The sequence below is a fragment of the Orbicella faveolata genome, unplaced genomic scaffold (genome assembly GCF_042242905.1).
Source record: "Orbicella faveolata isolate gen_17 unplaced genomic scaffold, um_ofav_v1 contig_46, whole genome shotgun sequence".
Classification (NCBI taxonomy): Eukaryota; Metazoa; Cnidaria; class Anthozoa; order Scleractinia; family Merulinidae; genus Orbicella; species Orbicella faveolata.
In genome coordinates this window covers 18,168,276-18,191,630 of record NW_028301576.1, presented here as the reverse complement: position 1 = coordinate 18,191,630, position 23,355 = coordinate 18,168,276, and the positions used below count along the sequence as shown (strand labels likewise).

Genomic DNA, 23,355 nt, shown 5'->3' with positions numbered 1-23,355 from the left:
TCCAAAATTTTACTGAATTAATCATAATTATCAATAACAAATTCGGAGATTAAGAAGTCTTAAAAGTCAGGAGAGTTTATTCAATTTTTTTCAAACAGTAGTGAAAACATTGAAAAGGAAGCCATTAAAGCACAAATAATTGACAAGCCAATGAGGTGGGTGTCCATTTACAAAAAGGTGTTATTGGATACCTGTTATTGGTTTCTATGTCATTCACCTGTCCATTACATGAAAAGTAAGAGTGAGGAGAACCAATCAGAATGGAGAATTTTGTTATAGATTCAATTTAAAACAGAAAATTAAATACAGCAGAACCTCGCTATCTCAAACTTGGTTACATGTATCTCAAAGTCATCGCCATCTCAAATTCAAATCATTTTCTAAGATATACTTTTCAGTCGCTCTCTTTATGCTATCTCGAACTCCCAACATCTCGAACTGTTTTTCATTTTACTTCAGAGTTCTAGATGTCACCATTCAACTGTAACTCTAACAGGTGTAAAGATTCCAGTGAATTTTGACAAGTGCAATGTAGATGTTGTTTTTTTTTTTGGAAAAATACATAGAGGATATTACAAAATACAAAATTTATTTTCAAGTGTTCAAAGATATTTCACGAATGAGTGCAGCAAACAAATGAAACATTTTTCAACACAAGAGGAGAAATTTTGTGTCTCCAAGTGGCCATGTAATGTTCTATCTTAAACCATTTCATTTTCACTGCGCCATTTCATTTTGTAACCATAGCAACGATGATTCCTGTTAACTTTTTAGTAACTCTGCTGACCAATATATAAAGTGGTGGCCGCTGGTTGCGCTCAAGTCAGAAAAGATATAATCCTCAAGTGATTTGTTTCTGTGGCAATGTTTCTTATTTGGGGATCATTTCTGCACATTTGACAGCGTATATGTTTTTTAGCTTGAAGTTCTCACTGTTAAACCAATTCAATGCTGTTCAATGGAAGTAAGCTTATATACGATTTATAGGGAAAGACTTCAAGGTTCATCCTCCTCGATTCAATTGTAAGGGAAAGTCTTCATCATTTTTCCTTCGCAGTCCTATCTGATACTAGTGATAACTTAAAGCTTGAATAAGGCTAACATACATGTACTTTGAGTTCGAGATCAATTAATGTTGTGGACGAATTCTCAAATGATTAAAAGCTTCAGATGATTTTTCATTGGAAAGCAAATGCTACAATTTTGGTAAATGTTTTTTTTTTAAGCATCAGAGAGGCAAAGGCTGTGTTTCGGTAAACTCTTTTTTCTATATCTGTTAAAAAGAAAAAATGTAAGAGAAAAAAATTTTAAAAAATTGTTGTGCAACATAGGATTCGAACTCGCAACCTCTCACTTGTCGGGTGATCATCTTCTCCACTGAGCCACATCAACATCTGAAGACATTTAGGGAGACATATTCATTAAATTGCTTCCTACAAAAACGCTGGGTTGTCAGAAAAGCATGCTCAGGAGTTGCGCGATAGCCCTACGAGTCGATGGCTGATTCCAGCTTATCATTCAAATAAGTCGTTGCTGAGCTCATTCAAGCAGAGGTGAATTATTGTCTTTCAGGAATTGTTTCGCATTTGTGCTTGCGTAGATCTGTTTACATGTAGATGTTTGACAATGATGTCATTCATCACGAACTCAATGGAGCTGGAGTAGTGGGAGACTTAACAACTCGATGTAATTTTGAACAACTACATTTTGATCTATGAATGGACTTGCGTTATTTAATTAATACAAAAACTCCATTCTCAGCCTTTCATAAATCATTATCCGATTTCAGTGGCTCACAGCCACTTTGATTTGTAAACTGTTTAGATGGTATAGAAAGCATGTTTTTGTGTTTTTTTTTTCAACTTGACTTTTTATAATTCAATTTCTGAGTTCAGTGGCTCACAGCCACTTTGATTATATGATAAGACAGGCTATTTTAGTAATGTTGAGCTTTTGATTTAATTAAGGAAAATAGGCACAAGCATGTATACATACTTTAATTTATTTGTTAACACAGGTAAAACAATGACAGCCATGTAACATGTGCCTGTTGTGGACCTTCTAAAATTAGTTTATTCTAACATACCAATCCCAGTACTTTCTAACTAATAAAAAATTAACAACAGCACCTCAGAAAGTATTAGCACAGTCACTGGATCTTGAGCATGAAATTTTCTTTAATGCTTTCATTATTGATTGATTCAGTTACTCGGACAAAAAGCATCCATTTTTTCAATTTCTGCTCTGAAACTGATACCTTTTTGGTGCAGTAGAAAATTTCCTCAGCCTTCCTTTTAAATTGGTTATAGTGATTACTTAGGGTTTGGTTTTGTGGCACGCAACTGAAAACTGCTCTTAAATGCAATTTTTCCTTTTTGCAATCAGCAAGAATTAAGCACTTCATTTAATGCATTTTGTGTGGCATTTCCACTGTCTGTGATTTTGAGATCGTTTGACCACATAAGTAATTATTCATTGCTGGACATCAGTGACTACCATTTTTGTCTGTAGGATATTCCAGACATATAGATGAGAGAGGGGAGGGAATAGTGTCAAACTGCTATTAACTTGCTGTTCTCTCTGCAATCCCCATTCTGCTTTTCATTTTCCTTTGTATTATTGACCAACTTCACCCATTTCATAAGTCTGTCAGAGTGAGACACGCTGTCCCTAGCCAGCCTCCGCCATTTTCAATGCCATTAAACATGTTGGATACATCCAATTGTCAAATTACTCTACTCCTTATATTTCTTCTTATCAAAATTATTGATATTAAGTGTGCGGTTCCAGAAAATATCCATACTCCCCCCACAGAAGGGATTGGAATTTCCTGGGGGGTAGGGGGTTCTGTAAGACCCAAAAATTTAAAGAAATGTATGAAGCTTAACTGGAATTTCCAGAGGGGTGGGGAGGTGTTAGAAAAAATCCCTTCCATGGGGGAGGTATGGATATTTTCTGAACTACACAATGGTGAAGCGAAATGTTATTGCTTTACTGGAAGTTGTGTTCCTGAAAGTATGTTTAATTATCTTTAGTAGTGTCACAGTGATTTCCTTCGTTTCCACACTCTCCAAATAAAACATGTTAGCCAAACTCTTGCATGTAAACAAAAACAAAGGTGTGGCTGACCAGGGCCCTTTAAGTGCACATTGTAGTGCACATTTTGAAGATCCTGAGGGACACTCTGGGATTTAAAACCAGTCTATTCAGGTTAGCTTGTGGCTTTACAGGATGTAGATTTATCAAAGCTAGCTGCTTCTGATGCAAGATTGTAAGAGAAAGCTCTGAAGTGTCTGAATGGGCTCCCTCTGGCTGGAAGACGTTTTTCTCACTGATGTACCGCCGTAGAAAATGCAATCAAAGGAGACATTCCACAACATTTTGAAAGTTTTAAATCGACACTAAGAAGTTCACATGGCTACAACACCAGACATGGCTACTTACCTAGATTGCCTAAACCTAAAACGGAATGCAGAAAGAGAGTGTCCTACTTCCGTTTTACAAATGACTGTTTGTCTCTCCCAGTATTTTCAAGAAAGCCAATGCCATGCACAATTTTTAAGAAAAACCTTATAAGGTTCTTAATGGATAAACATTTTTAGAAAAAATGACAGTAGGTAGTTTTGGTAGTTTTAGTAGTTTTAATTATTGTATATTTTATATTTTAGATCTGTGATACTTGTACTTCTTATTTTAGATTTTAATACTTTTTATTTTATAGAGGACCTCCCTGAAAACCACGCATTTACGTGACGGGCGCTTCCTCTTTAAAGATTGTTTTTATTATATTATTATTATTATTATAAAGTGTAATCATTAGATTTTTATTAATCATGGGAAAACCAGTCAAGAATAGACGATTTTTTGTAATCACAAGGTCAGAAAATAATCAAATACAAGTTTTCCTTTTTCCATTTCTCTGTTGCATTAGCTATTTTTTTACTATCCAGAAGTTTTTAATCTAAACTACTCACTCGATGAGCAGATTTGCAAAAAGTCTAACAGGAAGCAATGGAACGAAGGATCGAGTGAATCTCCCATCCATACCTACAACTTGGATTTTCCAAGTTATAATCCCAAAAAATTGATTGCTCACACACAGCTGGCCATGCAGCCAGATCTTTATAAACAACACAAATAAATATACAGTATGTTATTTGCTGGCCGGGAGGTCCATATTAGGAAAAACTGTGCCCAAGGTCTTGAGTGTGCCCTGCCATACACAAGTCCTCAAGCACATGTTTTCCCAATACAGACCAAACAAGGCCAGCAAATAAGGTGTTAATTTTCTTCTCTACAGTATTGCTTTGAAAGCAACTTTTGGGTCGAAAGCAAAAGCTGTTCAGTTCAAATGAGAACTTTTTACATTTCAGGCACAAAAAGCTATCAGAATCTTTAATTGTTTGAGTCTCTACTAAATGTTTAGTACATTTTTACGTTGTTTTATGGTGAAACAGAAAGCTTGGAAAGTTGCCAAAGGTGGAAATTTTGGAGCAGTCCATACTCAGAGAAAACAAGATGAGAAAATCTGAACCACTGGAGTGGGTGGGATTAGCCAATCAGATTCAACGATTTAGGATTCCGAAGGCTGAGAAGCTGGAGAAAAAATAATAAGCCTTTTTACACTGACAACTGAATGTATAAAAAAGAAAAAACCTGAGTAGAAACCTGCACAGAAAAACCTACATGTAGAGCCAAAACCTAGGGCCTCACAGTGTGAAATGAGATGACTCAACACTCACATGGGTGAATGGGTGGGATTCAGGCAATAGTGAACAGCAAAGAGTTAATTCATACCTCAGCCAGGGGAAAGCAACAATTGAGTGAAGTTTTGGTTATTTATTAGATATAAAGTCCCAAATGATGTAACCAGTTAGTAAAGCCACCTCGTAAACATGCCCAATCAGTCAACTGCGGAACATAATTATTATTATTATTATGCCGTTAAATTGCTGAAGACTCCTGCAGATTCCTCTGAACGATTTGATGATGCTTTGACTGGTGACTGTGGAGTTATCCCCTATTGCAATGGTACATGTAACAATCAATTAAAATTCATTGCATAATTATTAGAAAGTGCCAATTGAAGTATGCCCACTTAGCCTCAATTAACACTTCTTGCACTGTTATGATGGTGTTGAATTATTATTTGTTTGATGTTGATATCAGCAGATTGTGAGCTGAAATCAGTAAATTATGAGTGCACCTGCTTATTCCTAAACATATTGACTCGTTTTTGTTTTGGTAAAAGACATAATAGAGAGAATAAAATGAAATGAATGTAAATTCTGCTGCCCTTGTTATTGATACCTGTTACCATAAAATATTTGAATGTTACACGTCCCAGCTGAAAATACAGTGCAGCATGACTAGTGGAGTCAGAAAGCTGGGAACAAATACACGATAAACACGAAATTACATCTCCCTTAAATTAAGTGCTAACTGTCCAGTTTCTGAGATGAATTAACCTTGATTACCCAGTCACACAGTACAGCCCAAAAATAATGCACATGCTGGAAGTGGCATAAGAAGTTCTTGTGCTGCAAGCAGGAACACGCAAGCTGCTGCAAGAAGTAAAATTATATTATGTATCATGTATTCTACATTTTATGGCAAACTGTTTCAAGATGAAAAGGAGGATTGTGATTGGTTCGCTGAATCTGTGAGAGGTCCGAATTTTGCAATATATCGTTGAGATGGATTGCATACTAATTACAGTAGTTTTTATAACGGAAACTGCTTTTTCAAAACATGCTCCAAAAAAAGTTGAAAGATGTAAAATCTTTTTTCTTCATATTAGGTACTAGATAGTTTGAGTGTAACTTTCATGCAAACAACCTGAGAAGCATAACATGTAATGTAAGCTGTAAAATGAAAAGACAAGACTGGAATGAACTTTTTTGTTAGGCTCAATTATTTATTTTTAGAAAACAGTCCTAAGAAAATATGCGTGCTGATTGGTTAAAAATCGTGTTTCTATAACTCAATAGAAATGCAGAACTAGCACGGGCTGTTGACATAATGATGGTGCAAGCAAAGATAATTTACATTTTGATAATCAAAGTTAACAAGTTGTATTCCTTTTTTTCGTTGCGGTGTTTTCTAAAAGAAATAGATAACATGTTCCAGGGCTTCAAATAATTTCCCTGCTCGCACCAGTCAAATTGTCCAGTCAAACCTATTTTTGCTTGGACATATCCCATTTTTGGACGGACAACCATCGATTACATCTTATCACTATAAAAGTGCCCCTCTCCCCTTCACATGATGTTGAAATATGAAACAAGTAAATTTTCAAAGCATTTATTGTACACAAGCATCAATCTCAATGCAGGAAAAGTGGAACGCATGGTACAGCAAAATCAGTATCACATAAGTGCAAAAATTTGCAACAATAGCCAGAAATTTTATGACCATTACAATCATTTATTAAAAGTTCTTCGTCTGGTAGCTAAGTATCGGCCTTTTTTCCCTCTTTTTTCACAAATGCCAATAATATTGAACCTTCAAATATTAAAAACTTGAAACTCTAAATTTTTTGGCTCGTGTTCCCACAGCATTTCTCGTTCTCCCAAACTTCCACTCGTGTTTCTGTAACTCGATAGAAACACGGTACATGTTTTCTGTTTCTTAAATGTCAATCAGTTGAACTTGTTACCTAGTTACATACTTCATATTGTTTTATTGTTAATAATAGACGAGTGTGTTTTACTGGAACATGTACATGTATGTCATTCATAAAATTCATACAAAACTACATTTGGGTCCTGAGTGGTGTATTTTCCATATCATTGCTATTGAGCATACTGATGACGTCATTTCCTGCCTTTTCACAGTTGTTTGTGCAAACAGTCAGTTTGTCTATATAGTAAAAAGAAAATAACACGGTGGCTTGGAGATATGAAGTTTTATTTTCTGGTGTTAAAAACAATATTTTACTCAGTTGCCATACTCGTTCGTAAAATATTGTTTTCACCACTCGAAAATAAAATTCATATCTTTGCACTGCCATGTACATGTAATATCCTCAATATTTTAATTCTTGGTAATTTTTGATGATCATTCTATTCTTCATTTGCACACCTACTACAAGTGCTTTTGTGTTTATCATTGTCTGGAAAACAATGCAGAACTCTTTTTCCAATTTGCAGTGCATTAATCATTCATGTTTAAATTTTCAGTTTGTCAAAGGATTACAGCTGCCAATTGCAAGAAATTTCCTCCTGAGTTGAAGTTTCCTCATATATTATTCATTGCAAGCAGAAAGTTTTAAATTTTATTGTTATATTCAAACCCATTTGTGAAATTTATTTATACTGTAACAGAATTTACAATATGTTTTCTATCCTTTTCCATTAAATTGCCTGGAAATTGATGCTGGCAACATTTACGCTTGCAACAAAAATTTTCTGATTCTCTAATTATTTCTTTTGTCTTTATGCATTAACCATTATTTTGCCCTCTGAAATTACTTGCAATACTTAATTTTCAATGGAAGTGGTACATGTATATGTGTACAAATTTCAGCTGTGCTTAGAAAACAAACCAATGCTATATAACAGGTCAGTGCAATTATCCTGAAGTTCTTCAATTTTCCATTTTGCTTTCAAAACTGTTATTTTTCAATAACTTCGTTTGCAGCTATAAAGGATTAAAGATCACTTCAGGTTGTGATTTGCATTTTTTTTTTTTTTCCATTTCTTATTCAGCTGAAGAACTGTCAACCCTATTAAACTAAAAACAGCTCAAAATTGAATCAGTCCTGGGAATTCCTTATGGACACCTTGCCTTCACATTGTAAAACATTTTTGGAACCCCTGTGATAATTTTTTTTTCAAGATGGTGTCCTCTTGTCAACTCTCTTTGGACCAGGCTTTCTCTCTAACCAAGGAGATGGGCATGGTGGATTCCCTGCTCCCCGGCTCCATAAACTCATTGATGATATTTAACCGATGAAACTGAGTACATCCAAAAATTTAATGTGTCCTTGTACATAGAGTGGAACCTCCAGTTGCAACCACCACTCATAAGTGACCACCTCTCCTTGGCAACCACTTTTCCAAAATAACAAAAGTTTCTAAGTCAAGTCACTATTAATATTTGGAACCTCTTGTAAGCGACCACCTCTCATAAGCGACTGCGACCACTCTTAGAACCAAAAGTTTGAAGTTTTATTTTGGTTTTAACGTCCTGTAAGTGACCACTTGACAAATAGTAGAGTGGAAATTGGATAATAAGGTGTTGTAACATTATAAGAGATGAAAATTTCTTAACATAAAGTACCCGATTTTTCTCCAAATTGACTTGTTACACGAATAACGTATTTAAAACATGGGGTAAGTCTCTGCAGTTACCATATGCTAATGAAGCAAAATTTTGACCCAGTATGGTCTAAGCTCTTGTAAACGACCACCTCCCATAAGTGATCACTGAGGTTTGACATTTTTGGGTGGTCGCTTACAGGAAGTTCAACTGTAATCTGCCTGAGGTGGTGATGTCATATCGTGTGACAGCTGTGTTGTGTTATCTAAACATCTTCAATTTCTTGAATTTTTCCAAAATGCCAGAAAACCCATAAGATAATTATTGAAAGTACTGGCAACCTAAAAACAACTCTATAAAATTAATTTGGTGTATTAGAATTTGAAAAACATGCCTGTCAAAATGTGGTTGCCCTGGAAACCATCAAGTTCTGAGAACAATAACATGCCATACTAAATGTTATTGTTTTCAGATAAATTTCAAGTTAAGTTGCAATGTTCAGCAGATTTTACTTAGATATTGTAACAGTTATAAACAGTTGAAGTACACCCCCAATTCCCCTTCCCCTCTGCTATGTCTGGCTAATAGATCAACCACTAGGCCCTAGGTAACATATTTGATGCCAGCCAATTTCTGCGAGACAGAGTAGCTGTTGTTGCTTTGAGGTCTGAAATATCATTTGGAATTTCAGCAGAACTTAGTCAATTTACAATTTTTTTTTATCATGATTTTTTCAGTTCCCATCGACACGATAAAAGAGATCCGCTGTGGAAAAAACACAGATGTCTTCCGCGAGATGGACAGAGATGATTTTCAAGAAGACTGTGCATTTTCTATTATTTACAGTGACAGTTTTGAGACATTAAATCTTGTTGCATACTCTCCAGACGAGGCAAATATTTGGGTGACTGGTCTGAGGTGCCTTTTGGATTCAGATAAAGGTAAAGAGGAATACATACATGCATGTGTGCGAAAGTCATGTAAAAATGTACAGTATGCAACTTACATAATTGTTTTTTTTTTTTTTTGCTGTGAAGTGGGTGATTGAGTGAAATCTGTTAAATTCCCGAGAAGGCTCAATGATGGAATTTACCATTACTCAACTACAAGACCTCAAGATGGAAAAACTGATGAGTGCTTGTAAACAGCTGCAAATTTCATAATGACAATTCAGTCCACACAAATGTTGCTTAAGTGTGAAAATGTTTATTCTGTTGGGTACATAGAGAAATAATTAGACACCATTATTTGGTGGCCTTTGGCTACCTCAGGTATTTCCTCATAATTCTTGAGCTCATAATCTATTATTGTTAACTTTCACATAGAGGGAAGTTGTAGTCCTACTAATACTTTTATGTACAGGTTTTAACAAGAATACATGCATGTAAGGTCATTTACATGTAGTTAATAAATAACATATTTCTGTCATTCAATTGACAGCTAGCAGTCCTGTGGAAAACAGACAACAGATGCGTGATAGATATCCTTTTTAGTGCATTCTGGACACTTCAGTAAAGTGATAAAAAGTGGAAAGACGTAAATAATTATGAGCATCGTTAGAGAAGAAGCTACGTATATTTCAGTGCCAATGGCCAATTCTCTCTGTGAGATTTGCCTGTGGGGAATCATGGTAATTGTATTCATCAAAATAAACAGCCAGTCCAAGTTGATGAATTACCACTATTCCCTGCAGGCACATCTCACAGAGGGACTTGGCCAACAGTTTTCTTGTGGGACCTCGGTATCCAGTTTAAATTGAAATATGGAGAAAAACCCTCGGAGCAAGGCAAGAACCAACAACAAGCTCAAACCAAAGGGACACCAACCCAGATTTGAACTCTCACCACTGCATTGTGCCCATTCCCCTCAGGCAAATCACTTTATGATGGGATCGCCATGTATGCAAAGACGTTCTTTTAAATAATTATTAGGACTCTGCTTTTGTTTCCAGCTGTAGCCCTTTCACTCCCGGGATCCAAAAGTCAATACTTCTAGCTACATGTAATACAATACCTTTCTTTGTCAGCTAGTCCTGAGAAGTTCATGTTATAACAAGATCATATCCCCCAGTTGATGATTTTCCTCAATCTCATTACCATTCTGATTAACAACTAGTGTATTAAAAAATGTAAGGAGAGTTTACATATCAGTCACACCGGGGAGCCAAAGGATTGACTGAGTGTCTCCCCTGCTAGGATCATGTAGAATTTTTGCAGAAGCTATTTTTAAAACAGGTATTTTGTTATAATGGCATTATTGGTGAGTGTAGCTAGTGTGAAAGACATTGGGGAGAAATTTGAGTTTGATCAGGTAGCATTTTAAATTATTAGAATTTTCTTTAACATTTGACCACATGGTTGAAGGAACAGTTTATCATGGCCGACAATGGAGGAAAAGGAAGACTCAATGAGAAAGAAGTTCTCTCTGTGGTTAGACAACTCAATGAACAAATCCCAGAAAGTGTAATTCGGCAAAGATTTAAGGTTGGTAACATTTGCCCAAGGTTTTTGACGTCAGTGATGTTTATGTATAATATGACTACATGAGCCGGCATTGGCATACAGCATAGCAGAATTTGTACAATGCGACTGGGTTATTGTACTTGTGCTGGATGACTCCGGTCATTTTGCTCGTTTACCACACAGTAGGTTTCATTCCTCTCCTCGAGACTTGAATTGAATAATTCCCTAACAACAAAAACAGGAATGTACAATGTAGCTAACAAAACACTACTGGCTCATTAACAGTCTCAATCAGCTTTCTGGCCTTTGCACCACAAAAGATACCTTAAGCTAGCCTTTGTTTTCAGCCTTAGTTCTTTTACATGTAGCCAGTGAAATTACTTGGTAACCAGCCCTTATCTATATCACTGCAATAAGAACTCAGTCATTGCTATATGGAGAGAGGTCCAGAACTTTAAATTTATACAAACCTCTATAGAGCTCCATACAGACTCTTATCATGTGCTTTGGTCACCTGTAATAGGGCAAGTGCTAACCCTCCATAGGAAAAACAAAAAAAGAAAAAAAGAATGCAACTGACACATTTGCCATGATCCTTAGCACACAAAAGCTGTAACGATACTGATAAAAGTGCTCAGGAAAGTTTGCTAATACAGTGACTTACCGACAAAATGTTGCAAGATGCTTTTCTTGTACTTTATGGGCTGTTTTAGGTTTTTAAGGTATTGTGGTAAAATGTACAGCTACCATCTTCTTTGTTCTACAGTGGATTGGTTCAATTGAACAAGTGGTATAATTTTTTTTCTTTTACATTTCTTGTAGGAAGCAGTAGCAGTCAGTCCCGATTCTCAAAAGAATAGTTTATCTAGAGAAGAGTTTCTTTCATTTTACAAAGAACTCACTACAAGACCCGAGGTTTATTTTCTTCTGGCAAGGTTTGTGTCTGCACAGTTTGTTTGAAATTTTGTTGTGCTTTGCTAGCAAGATAGCAGCCTGTTATTAGCTTAACTGGAATATCAGGTTAAAGATCCGTGGTTTCCAGGTCCTCATGTCAGTTGGACTCTAATGTTCTGGTCTGTGATCCCCTGATTCTCTGGGTCCCTTGGACACTGGGTGTTTAGTTCCAACAGGGTCCCTTTATGCTAGGGGCTCTGGTTGTCTGGGATGTCGCCAGGTATCCAGGTATCTTAGTTGAGGTTCTCGTTTCAATGATGTGACATTTTGTACCTTGATAAGGTCATATTTGCTAAAAATGCTTTTCTGTTTGTGTACCAATAAATGGGGGTTTAATTTGTTTGTTAGATGAATAGATCTTTTTTGGTTTGTGGGTTTGGTGTCGGCATCAAAAAAGTTGTAAATGCAGGATGTAAATACAGTGCTGAGCTACATGTATTTACATGTGCTGAGCTCTCAAAGAAACAAGAAGTTTGGACAAAATAATGAAACATCAAATAAAACATACAAAGTGATGAGGTTAATAAACTTGTGTTTCACAAAATGTAAAATAAGTGTTCGGGATACATTGTACCTTCAAGTGCTAATCTCTGTTGGGAAGTCAAGGGTCTTACTTTTAGACGTCAATCACACATTTCTTTTATATTGTAGGTATACAAGCAATAGCGACTACCTAACAACGGATGATTTACTGCTTTTCCTGGAAGCTGAACAAGGGGTAATGTTTCATACACACTGTCTGCAAAGAAAAAAATTCACTTGGAAAACATTCTGAATTCATCTGCAAAAAAAGACGATAAAATTTGTTGATTTTTATTTCTCTTCTCTCGTATTGCCCAGCTTTCTAGGGTAGGCAAAGAACACTGTTTAGACATAATCAAAAGATGTGAGCCGACAGAGGAAGGCAGAAAATTAAAATGTTTAGGAATTGATGGTAAGTTCCTAATTAGACTATTAATTACTTGTATTCGACTTTATTTGTGTCAATGTACAAATTTATCCATTCGATGTTTTTGAGCTAAATTTTGATCAGGGCAAGTGTTACCCTGGTGATTTCAACTTTAACAAGCTTCTTTTTTTCAGGAAGTTAGAGATGTACAATTCCTTTTTTCAAAGTTGCTGTTTAATGCTGATATTCTCAAAAGACGCTGATGTGTTATAATACCCCCAAAATAACTATTTGATTGAACTTTAATTTATGTTTCATTTGAGCGGATGGGAATTTTGTGGACATAAGAAAAATTATTTGAAAACTACAGTCATTTTATGCCCGCTCTTGGAAGGCGTGGTGACCTCATGGTTAGTTTGGTCCTGTCTGTATCCAGCGGTCCGGGTTGGAGCCCTGGCCGGGGACATTGTCTTGTGTTCTTGGGCTAGATACTTTACTCTCACAGTGCCTCTCTCCACCCAGGTGTATAAATGGGTACCGGCGAACTTAATGCTGGGGGTAACCCTGCGATGGACTAGCATCCCATCCAGGGGGGAGTCACTTCATGCTACGGAAACTGGAATAAGCTCTGGCCTGATGGGCCACTTGGCTTGTACGTAGATTTAACCTTTTACCTCTTAAGAAAATAAGTCAAGACTAGCGTTTATGTCTGAGGTAGAGCAGACCTATTAGTGATTCTTGCGGAATCATATAGTTTGGTTCAAAAGTTCTATTATTCTTTCAGGTTTCACACAATATTTATTAGAAGAAGACTGTCATATTTTTGACAGTGAGCATAGAACAGTTTGTCAAGACATGTCACATCCACTTTCTCATTACTTCATTGCATCTTCACACAACACGTAAGTACGGTAAACTAATACTGCTATTTAGTGGCTGAGTTGTAGCCTGGGTGTTAAATAGAGTAACGTGTTGGAACATAATGTATCAAATCATTGTTTTAAGATAAATTGGGAAGTTCTGGCGGTTAACAGACATCTTTTTTTCCAAACTGCTTTGCCTGCTCAATTTAACTGACTGAATGACTGACTAGCTGGCTGGCTGGCACATTGCAGTAAAAAGCGTCTATGAATATGTAATCATTAATCGGAATTTATTAAGGAAGGCAACAAGTAGCTACAGTATACTGCACGGTATGTGGCTGGTAGATACGTGTAGCGGGACAGATAATAAATGTAAGAAATAAGGGAGCGAGTTGGAGCGGTGCGCGAGAACGAGAACACGCGAGTGGCTTAGGAACGTGAGGTTCACTTGGTGGCGCGTGACACGCCATGCCAACTAACACCCTGCTGTTTCTCGCCTACCCGCTAGGAAGGTTATAGCAGTTGTGGCGGGAAAACGCAACCTTGCCCCTTTGGCAGAGCAGTCTAGAAAATTTCAGGGGTTGGGGGGAACTAGTAATTCCCAAGGGGCTGACTCCTTGACTCCTCCTTCGAGTTGGCCTTTGGTCAGGTTTGGTGATTGACAGATTGCTTTTGTTTGATTTCTTTGTAGATACTTACTAGAAAATCAACTCAGTGGTCCGTCCAGTGTAGAGGCTTATATCGACGCACTTCAAAAAGGCTGTAAATGTGTAGAATGTAAGTGTGAACTTTGCCAGAAACAAAATTAAAAGATCCAAGTCTAAATGCTCTTCACCTTTGTTTTGGCGTTGATTTCCTTGGCCCCTGGGCTTGGATTAATGTATTGAATTTAGAGTTTACGAATTTGTAAATAAAAGCTGAAGGAAAAATGTATCGAATTTTGTAGGGTAATTTTAACATCACTAGAACAGCTGTGCTTTGAAACTCAATTAAATCTGACATTATAATCAAGCCCTTTTACCCTTAATGGTACAACGTTCGCTCTTATTCGCGCGTTTAAACCATTTCAGTGCAATTCCGCCCGTCGTAATTTAAGCTTAACTTACATGTACGTCGAAAGTTGCACTCTAGACCATGTGTGTTTTCATGCTCTGACCCAAAACTTGTGTTCATTTTATAACGTTTCATAGAAATTCTAGAGACATTGCGTTCAAATTGCGCTTAAATTGTAGTTACTGCATCATAAGCCGGATAAAAATCGCGACAAAAATTACATAAACGCTTGTGTAAATGAGTCTTGTGCACGTTCACACCTTGCAAGTACTCATTCACTCGCGCGCAGCACGCATGCTCGCAGCACGTATCTACGCGCCTGAGCAGTACACACCCACGCATGCACACGCACGACTACATGTATGTTTTGCTCGTTTTCTTCATTCACTACTCGCGCAACAAACTAACCAAAAGAGGGACCGCTTATATAAATTATCAATTCATACGGCCATTTCCAATCAGTCGAGTTTGACAAGAAGCCTTTTAGTTACTCCGTACTAATGAAGGTTTGATTTTATCTTTGTTTCAGTGGATTGTTGGGATGGCAGCGGTGATGATCCTGTTATCTACCATGGTCACACTCTCACTTCAAAGATTCTCTTTCGTGATGTTTTAGAAGCTATAGATGAACATGCATTCACAATATCTTCGTAAGTAGATAGTGCTTCCAAGCTTTCGGGGAGGGGAAGGGTTCTATGTGTTACTGAAAGAGTTTCGTTGTACCTTTTGAGGGTTGAAAATAGTGCTTTGGCTCCATTTAAGAGCGTCCCATGTCACTTTTTCACAGTACTTACTGGCACCAATTGACTAGAAACAAAATTGTTTTCTCTGGTTAGGCGATCGAAGAGACGAGGTGAAAGGGTCAGTAAAAAGCGAAACTGGCTCTTTCGCCTCGTTTGTATGTAATCACAAAGGAGACAACCATTGAGCCAATCAAAACTCGAAGAAAATACATGTAGCCGAGAACAAGCGCGCGAAAACGCCTCGTTTGTATGTCAAAGCGCTCAGACTGATAACTGCGATAAAAGCTATTGGCTTTCCTTCGTAGAGATGTAGTTGTATTTATGATTGCGATGCTCCGTTCTCAATTTGCGTTGATTTTAGAAGCAATTGGATTCATTTGCGACTTGTCTTGTATCTTTTTTTCAGATATCCACTTATATTATCCATAGAAAACCATTGTAGTGTTAAACAACAGCAAGTTATGGCAAAGTATCTGAAAGAAATTTTTCAAGGTAAGGTTGGAAGATCGATATTATTTTGGTACTGCAAGCACTGCTAAGGATGTTTTAAAGATATTTTGTCCAAGAAAAAAATCTTTTTTTTTTTTTGAAGTATAAATAATTGTGTTATTGCGGCCTTTTTGAAAGCATTTACTGAAATCATTCAATTGCCTGCGCTCTGGGTTTATATGGCGCGCATGTTTACAAAGGCTGTTGTAAACATAGTGATAAAGCGGTTTTCAATAGGCCAAGTTCGATATATCAATATTCTAACATGGCTCCTAAGGCTTTCGGGTCAAAACTGTAAATTTTTTAAATTTCTTTTGTCTCTCAATTCGCAGAAGAGACTTGGATACAAAGAATACAACACCAAATATAGAAGTTTGTCCTGAAAGCCTCGGAGCCATGTTAGAATATTGATATATCGAACGTGACCTATTGAGTGTCGTTAATCCATACCCAAGGTAATCACTCTAGCCAATCGCAAAGGACACAGAAAATCCAGTGAACCAATCAAAACTCGAGGAAAATACCTGTACCTGACGTGAGCAGGATGATTACATGAAAAAGTGGCCTGTATTTTTAAGCCAGTTGTGAAGCAAAACCAAAGTAAATGCAAATTACTTTCAACACTGATTTAAAACCGCTCTAATTAAGTGTATTTGTATCGCATGTTCTCTCTCAAACATGAGACAACGGTAAGAAAATTCAAAGTTTTTGTAAACCTGAGCCGTACCTAGGGGTTTAGACATGAAGTGACAAGTTTTAATATTTTTTTATATAAAAGAGACCGAAGAAAATGCGTCGACACATTACAACCATGTTTACATAGCCTCGTGTAAAAACAACTACAAAACCAATCAATCTAAGCTCAAAATTGTGTCCACGCTCATTTAAAGAGAAATAGCCACCCTGATTGAGATCTGATTAGACAGTTTTGAGTGTACGCATGTAATGATATGGTATGTTATTTACCTCGCCTTCTAGATAAACTTTATACAATTCAACCAGGAGAGAACGAGTCGTATCTTCCATCACCTGAGGCTCTCAGGGAGAAGATTCTTGTCAAAGTAAGTGATGTCAACTTATTTCCCTCATTAGAATTCTACTCGCATACCACTGCAAGTGCTACAATGTAGCAGAACTGTCGCGCATTCTCAACCATTATTTTTTTGTGTGCCTTGTCTGCAAAATTGCTGCTGCTCTTTTCAAACGACAATTCAATCTGCCCTTGATTTTGCCAAAGTGCGATAAAACGACAAACGACAATTCAATCTGCCAGTGATTTTGCCAAAGTGTAAAGCGCATGTGAACATATCCACATGTTAATATGCGCTATAAAAGTACCATTATTATTATTATTATTATTATTATTATTATTATTAAATTAATTAAATTTTTTCGACAAATGATAATAGACAAATTTATAAGGGTTGAAAAGAATGAGTGTAATTTGTAATTGTTATTACCGAAAACTTAAGGAACAACAGAATTTCTGAATTTTTTACCAGATACATGTAAGATTCAAGTTTGTATGGAAAAGTGCTCAATAAAGTTTGTTATTATTATTAAAGATTCGCACAGCTATTGATGATATTGAAACTGGTTTCGTCATTGGCTCCGGGCAACAACAAGTTGCCTAGGGAAGCCAAGAAACACCCCTTGTTTACTTTTTCTCTTCTTTCTACATCTCCAGCACCTTTCTAAGAATTCTTGCCGACCCCAACAATGCACATCTCTGGATCAGTCCAACAGGAATGCCCACCTCAATGGCTCTCAGATTGTCCTTCAATCTCAGTGGTATTGATCCCAATGCTCCCACTACCACTGGAATAACCTTTGTCCTCACACCCCACATTTTTCGAACTTCTCTTGCTAGATCTTGATACTTTTCAACTTTTTCATCTTCCTTCTCTCTCACCCCATTATCCTCTGGAATTGCCACATCTATAATCTGACAGCTCTTGTCTCTCTTGTCCATTATCACCAAATCCGGTCTCCTAGCCCCTATTTCATGGTCTGTTCGCACACTGAAGTCCCATAGAAGTTTGTAATCCTCATTTTCAAGTACACTGTCTGGAACATGGTCATACCATCTCTCCTTTCGTTCAAACCCACATTTTCCTGACAGGTCCCAATGGATTGCTCTAGCCACGTTATCATGTCTCCTTTTGTGTTCTTTTTGTGCCAGTTTCGAGCACGAACTTACAATATGGCTAATGGTCTCGTTACTCTGCTCACAGATTCTACATTTCGGGTCATTCTGTGACTTGTCAACCATCGTTTTAATATAGTTTGTTCGTATTGCTTGATCTTGTGCAGCAATGATAAGAGCTTCTGTTTCTCTCTTGAGCTTTCCTTCTTTTAACCAGGTCCATGTTTCCTCACTTCTTTGTTCTTCACCCTGTCTTGCAAACTGTCCATATAACGGCTTTTCTTTCCAGTCTTGAATATTTTCAGTTCTTCTCCTCGCTTTAAAGTTGGCAGCTGTTTCTCTATTCGCATCCCCATCCCTCCTGACGGCTTTTAACAGTTCTTCCTCGCTTGTTTGGACATAACATTCTAGCGATATCTTTGCTTGATTGACACAATCCTCTACGGATATCAAACCTCTCCCTCCGTCCTTCCTTGGCACATAAAGTCGTGCCACGCAGTCCCGTGGATGGAACCCTCCATTCATGGTTAGCAATTTTCTTGTTCTGCGATCTAGGTCCCGAAGTTCTTGTTTCCTCCATTCAAGTATTCCTCCTGCATATCTAACGAGTGACACTGCCCAGGTGTTTATGGCTTGTATCAAGTTTCCACCGTTCAACTTCGAGCGGGCAACTTTTTTAACACGTCGTAAGTATTCTTTCCTGATTTTGTCCTTCGTTTGGTCATGAAGCATGTCGCTGGCCTCAAGCACTCCTAGATACTTGTACCCTTCGCTTTCTTCCATTGCTCTTATTGTAGTGTCATCTGGTAGTATTATGCCTTCTGTCTGTGCCAGTTTGCCACGTTTTATGACCAAGACAGCACACTTCTCAATGCCAAATTTCATACCGATGTCATTGCTGAATATTCTCACTGATTGTATCAGTGAGTCCAGTTGGCACTCACTTCTGGTGTAGTGTAATTTGTAATTGTTATTACCGAAAACTTAAGGAACAACAGAATTTCTGAATTTTTTACCAGATACATGTAAGATTCAAGTTTGTATGGAAAAGTGCTCAATAAAGTTTGTTAGTAGTAGTAGTAGTAGTAGCAGTAGTAGTAGCAGTAGCAGTAGCAGTAGCAGTAGCAGTAGCAGTAGCAGTAGCAGTAGCAGTAGCAGTAGCAGTAGCAGTAGCAGTAGCAGTAGCAGTAGCAGTAGCAGTAGCAGTAGCAGTAGCAGTAGCAGTAGCAGTAGCAGTAGCAGTAGCAGTAGCAGTAGCAGTAGCAGTAGCAGTAGCAGTAGCAGTAGCAGTAGCAGTAGCAGTAGCAGTAGCAGTAGCAGTAGCAGTAGCAGTAGCAGTAGCAGTAGCAGTAGCAGTAGCAGTAGCAGTAGCAGTAGCAGTAGCAGTAGCAGTAGCAGTAGCAGTAGCAGTAGCAGTAGCAGTAGCAGTAGCAGTAGCAGTAGCAGTAGCAGTAGCAGTAGCAGTAGCAGTAGCAGTAGCAGTAGCAGTAGCAGTAGCAGTAGCAGTAGCAGTAGCAGTAGCAGTAGCAGTAGCAGTAGCAGTAGCAGTAGCAGTAGCAGTAGTAGTAGTAGTAGTAGTAGTAGTAGTAGTAGTAGTAGTAGTAGTAGTAGTAGTAGTAGTAGTAGTAGTAGTAGTAGTAGTAGTAGTATTGTTGTTGTTTTGGTGGTGTTGTTGTTATAATATTGATATGTTTAGAAAGAATCGGAAATTTTTTATTGGCGTTCCTCTAAGCAAGTAGACTTTCCCTAGTTTGCTTTCGATTTCTATGAGTTCATAAACTAATTGTTAAATAGAATTTCGAGGAACTTGTATGTTTGAAGACCATGATTATGTTAAACTTCAGGTCGCGACATACAGCCTAGCAACATGCACGCTGATATCTACAGGCTCATTAAACTTTTGCAGATGAATAATTTCGGTCTTAACTGTTCCCTGTTCCCTACAATAAATATAATTGGTGTTTTTCTTATAAGTGACAATGAACGTTTTTACTGCGCTTCCAGAACAAGAAGCTTCCATCTGATGTGAAGACAGACAGTGGTGAGGTCAGCGATGACGATGACGAACAAGAGGATAACTTAGTTATGAATGGCGACTGTAAACTCGAAAGACAAAACAGTAAACAAGGAAGCATAAAACGGCAAATAGGCAAGGTGGGTTCATATTTAAAATCATTGCTGAGCTTGCAAGAGAGGTCCTGTTTTTAATTACACACGACAGACCATCGCAGTCATGTACGCACTTTACACAGAAGCGAAAATAAAGCCTGAAAAAAATTCAAGCTTGAACAGGGTTAAACCCATGACCTGTGCGATACCAGTGCAGTGTTCTACCGACTGAGCTATCAAGCAAACCGTTAGTTGGTCACATTGTCAGTTCGTAATATACCCGTAGATGGTGGAGAATACAAGTGAATATATGAAAGATGATACATTTGAACTGCGGAGACAGATATGAAGACATGATTGATCATCGCAGTTAGGCCTTGAGGACAGTACGTAGTACACAGCGTCTCCAAGTGAAGTGGCCCGAAAGTCGACCAGGAAAGTCTCTATTCTTTTGGGTGTGAAGCTTTTGGCTTCATTGTTTCAGCGGTAAAAAATTTTCTTTCGTTGACGAAACAAAAGTCCTCTTTAACAAGTTTTCGTGAAAGCACTTGAGGGGCTTCCGATTTTTTTTTACCCAATCAAATAATAGCGCGAACACTCGCAAGTGTTTGGAAAGTTGCCGAGTAGGTATGACGTCACAAGGAGAGGTCACGTCACACAACAAGTGCTTTGGCAACGCCCGCAGGCTTTGAAATCTAAATGGTCGAACCTCTGGTTGCGACCACCTCTCGTAGGCGACCACCTCTTCTCAGCGACCAGTTTTCCAAAATACCAAAAGTTTTCAAGTCAAATCACTATATTTGGAACCTCTCGTAAGCGACCGCGACCACTTTTAGAGCTAAAAGTTTGAAATCTTTTTTATTTTTAACCTCCCGTAAGGGACCATTGGACAGATTATAGAGCGGAAATTGGATAATAAGGTGTTGTAATATTATGGCATTCCTGGGTAGTACCGGATTTTTTTCTCGAAATTGACTTTTCACGTGAATAAGACATGTAAAACATGGGGTAAGTCTCTGCAGTTACCATATGCTAATGAGGCAAAATTCTGACCCAATATGGTCTAAGCTCTCGTAAGCGACCACCTCCAGTAAGCGACCACCAAGGCTTGTCATTTTGGTGGTCGCTTACGAGAGGTTCGACTGTAAGTCACTTGAGTTTTGGCGCCATTGTCGTCACCTAATCCGCTTTATCGTTATTAGCGAGTTTCGGTTGTTGTTTGCTAACAAGACTTTGAGTTGATTTCAAAGCTGTATCTCTCTGCAGGATCCTAACAAGAAACCGAAGAAGACGACTAAGCTAGCAAGGGAGTTATCTGACCTAGTCACGTATTGTAAATCTGTTGCTTTCCAAGACTTCCAGAATTCTACCGAAAACCGTAAGTAGAACGACAGAGAGTTGTTTCACTAGAGTACGAACTTCAGAACTTCACTGCTATTTAGTAGAGGCGAATCTTTGCTCACGTCATTGTTTACATTTTTCCTCATTCACATACGACTTCGCGCAGAGAAAGCATCACGCTAGACACGAATTGACTTCAAACATTTAAGAGCTTGTGAAACTTAGTAATTGGTGAAATTTTTGGTTCTTCGGGTCAGTGTAAAATTCGAGGCGAAATTGGCTTTCAAAAGCTGCAAATTCTGTGTGGCACAAGCGCCAATGAGTTCATACATTCTTGTAAAATTTTGAGCTTTTAAACCCGCGTCGCACAAAAAGTATTCCAGACATCGGGGTCAAATTCATTGGGACAGTTAATCGAGCTGCGCCCTTTCAAATGTTGAAAACAAAGATACTCCAGTAAGTGCACAGGTTCTAGGAGAGTGAACAAACGAACCTACGAACGGGTGATTGAGCAAACGAACGAACGCGCGAGCGAAGGAATGTTTGAACGAAAGAACGAACGAAGAAAGGAACGCACGGACGAATGAATGAACCTTGATTTTACATTGGCGAAACCAAATATTGCGCGTACTTGTAGAGAAACACTAAGAGCTTATAGCATTAACTAACGTCGTATTTCTGAATTTTCGTTACAATTGACGTACCACTTCGAAGGTAACGAAAACAAGCCACGGATATCACAAGATTTTCAAAGTACTTAGCAAAGACCCTTATGAAGTTTTAATCTTCCTCTAGTAATTTCTGGCGGTTAAGACTTTCCTGTAATATATCGTTTGTTTTTACTTCAGAAAAATGCTGGGAAATGTGTTCATTTAGTGAAAATGTCGCCAGGAGGTTGACACAGACATTTCCTGAAGAGTTTGTAAACTATAACAAGACGTTTTTAAGCCGAGTGTACCCTGCTGGGAAGAGAGTGGACTCGAGTAACTACAATCCTCAGGAGATGTGGAACTGTGGCTGTCAACTTGGTAAGCTGGGCGAAAAGTGAATTTTAAAACAGTGATTGTAATAACGTGTATTATTGTATGGTTAGCTCCGTGACCGGGCAAGATACACCAAATCCTGCGCTGTGATTGGCTAGGGAGTGGCCCGCTCGGGACTACGTGCTGTGTCCCGCAAGAAAAATGTGTTCGTTATCTTAGATAATAAATTCTTTATTGACCAAGCTTGCTCGGTCAAGATGGCAATAAAAACAATTGGCTAGTATCCAGCCATCTTCACCGAACAAGCTTGATCAATAACCCATAATACGTGTGCATTTTATATTTGGTTAGACTTACTTGTTGGGTCCATTTTATTGAGTCAGCAGTCAAAGAAAGGCTGTTGATGAGTAAATTCTTCTTATCTTGTTTTGAGCTGTTTTCACCTGACTATCGAAGGTAGTTCGCGTTTGCTTTGGTTCTGCGTTACTACGCTGCGTGACTGGCTTAATGAATGAATGAAATGAATGAATCTCGCCCCACTTTTTTATCCAATCAGAAGTGAAAACAAAACCAACTGTGACTCGGTCACTTGCTAATAAAGACGCCTTCATTGCAGGCTAATGGAAATGCGTTTCTCTTTTTTGTCAGTGGCATTGAATTACCAAACCCCAGGTCTTATGATGAACCTAAACACAGGAAAGTTCCTCGAGAATGGAGGATGTGGATATATCCTTAAACCCGCTGTCATGAGAGAAGGTAAAACATAACATCTCTCTGAGCTTGCCATGCATGGAAAATTGACAAATAAAGAAGCCTAAGCCGTGTATTACACTGTGATAAAACACGACGGGCATTTGAGAACACGAGGGAAATGAAGAAAACGCGAGCCGCAGGCGAGTGTTTTCTACATTTCTCGAGTCCTATCTATATTATAAAAAAAAAAACATAAATAGCAGCGGGAAAAGATGGCTGTTCGGTGCAGCCGCTTTTGACTTAATTAATAAAGTACTTTTGTGTTTGCTTGGGTTCCATAAGATGTTTGTGTCTTTTCCTATGCTTAG

The 23,355-nt window shown here is 38.0% G+C and overlaps 1 protein-coding gene across 1 annotated transcript in view; it reads left to right on the top strand.

The window, feature by feature from the left end:
* LOC110040713 (inactive phospholipase C-like protein 1) overlaps window positions 1–23,355 on the top strand; it is a 35,813-nt gene that overhangs the window by 2,310 nt on the left and 10,148 nt on the right. Inside the window, exons 3-17 of the mRNA XM_089278702.1 lie at window positions 9,000–9,203; window positions 9,703–9,744; window positions 10,618–10,745; window positions 11,547–11,659; window positions 12,330–12,396; window positions 12,519–12,612; window positions 13,352–13,469; window positions 14,122–14,207; window positions 15,013–15,133; window positions 15,633–15,718; window positions 16,694–16,776; window positions 19,866–20,015; window positions 21,237–21,348; window positions 22,160–22,339; window positions 22,943–23,050. Of these exons, the coding sequence (XP_089134828.1) occupies window positions 9,000–9,203; window positions 9,703–9,744; window positions 10,618–10,745; window positions 11,547–11,659; window positions 12,330–12,396; window positions 12,519–12,612; window positions 13,352–13,469; window positions 14,122–14,207; window positions 15,013–15,133; window positions 15,633–15,718; window positions 16,694–16,776; window positions 19,866–20,015; window positions 21,237–21,348; window positions 22,160–22,339; window positions 22,943–23,050 (1,692 nt within the window). The remainder of the gene's footprint in view (window positions 1–8,999; window positions 9,204–9,702; window positions 9,745–10,617; window positions 10,746–11,546; window positions 11,660–12,329; window positions 12,397–12,518; window positions 12,613–13,351; window positions 13,470–14,121; window positions 14,208–15,012; window positions 15,134–15,632; window positions 15,719–16,693; window positions 16,777–19,865; window positions 20,016–21,236; window positions 21,349–22,159; window positions 22,340–22,942; window positions 23,051–23,355) is intronic.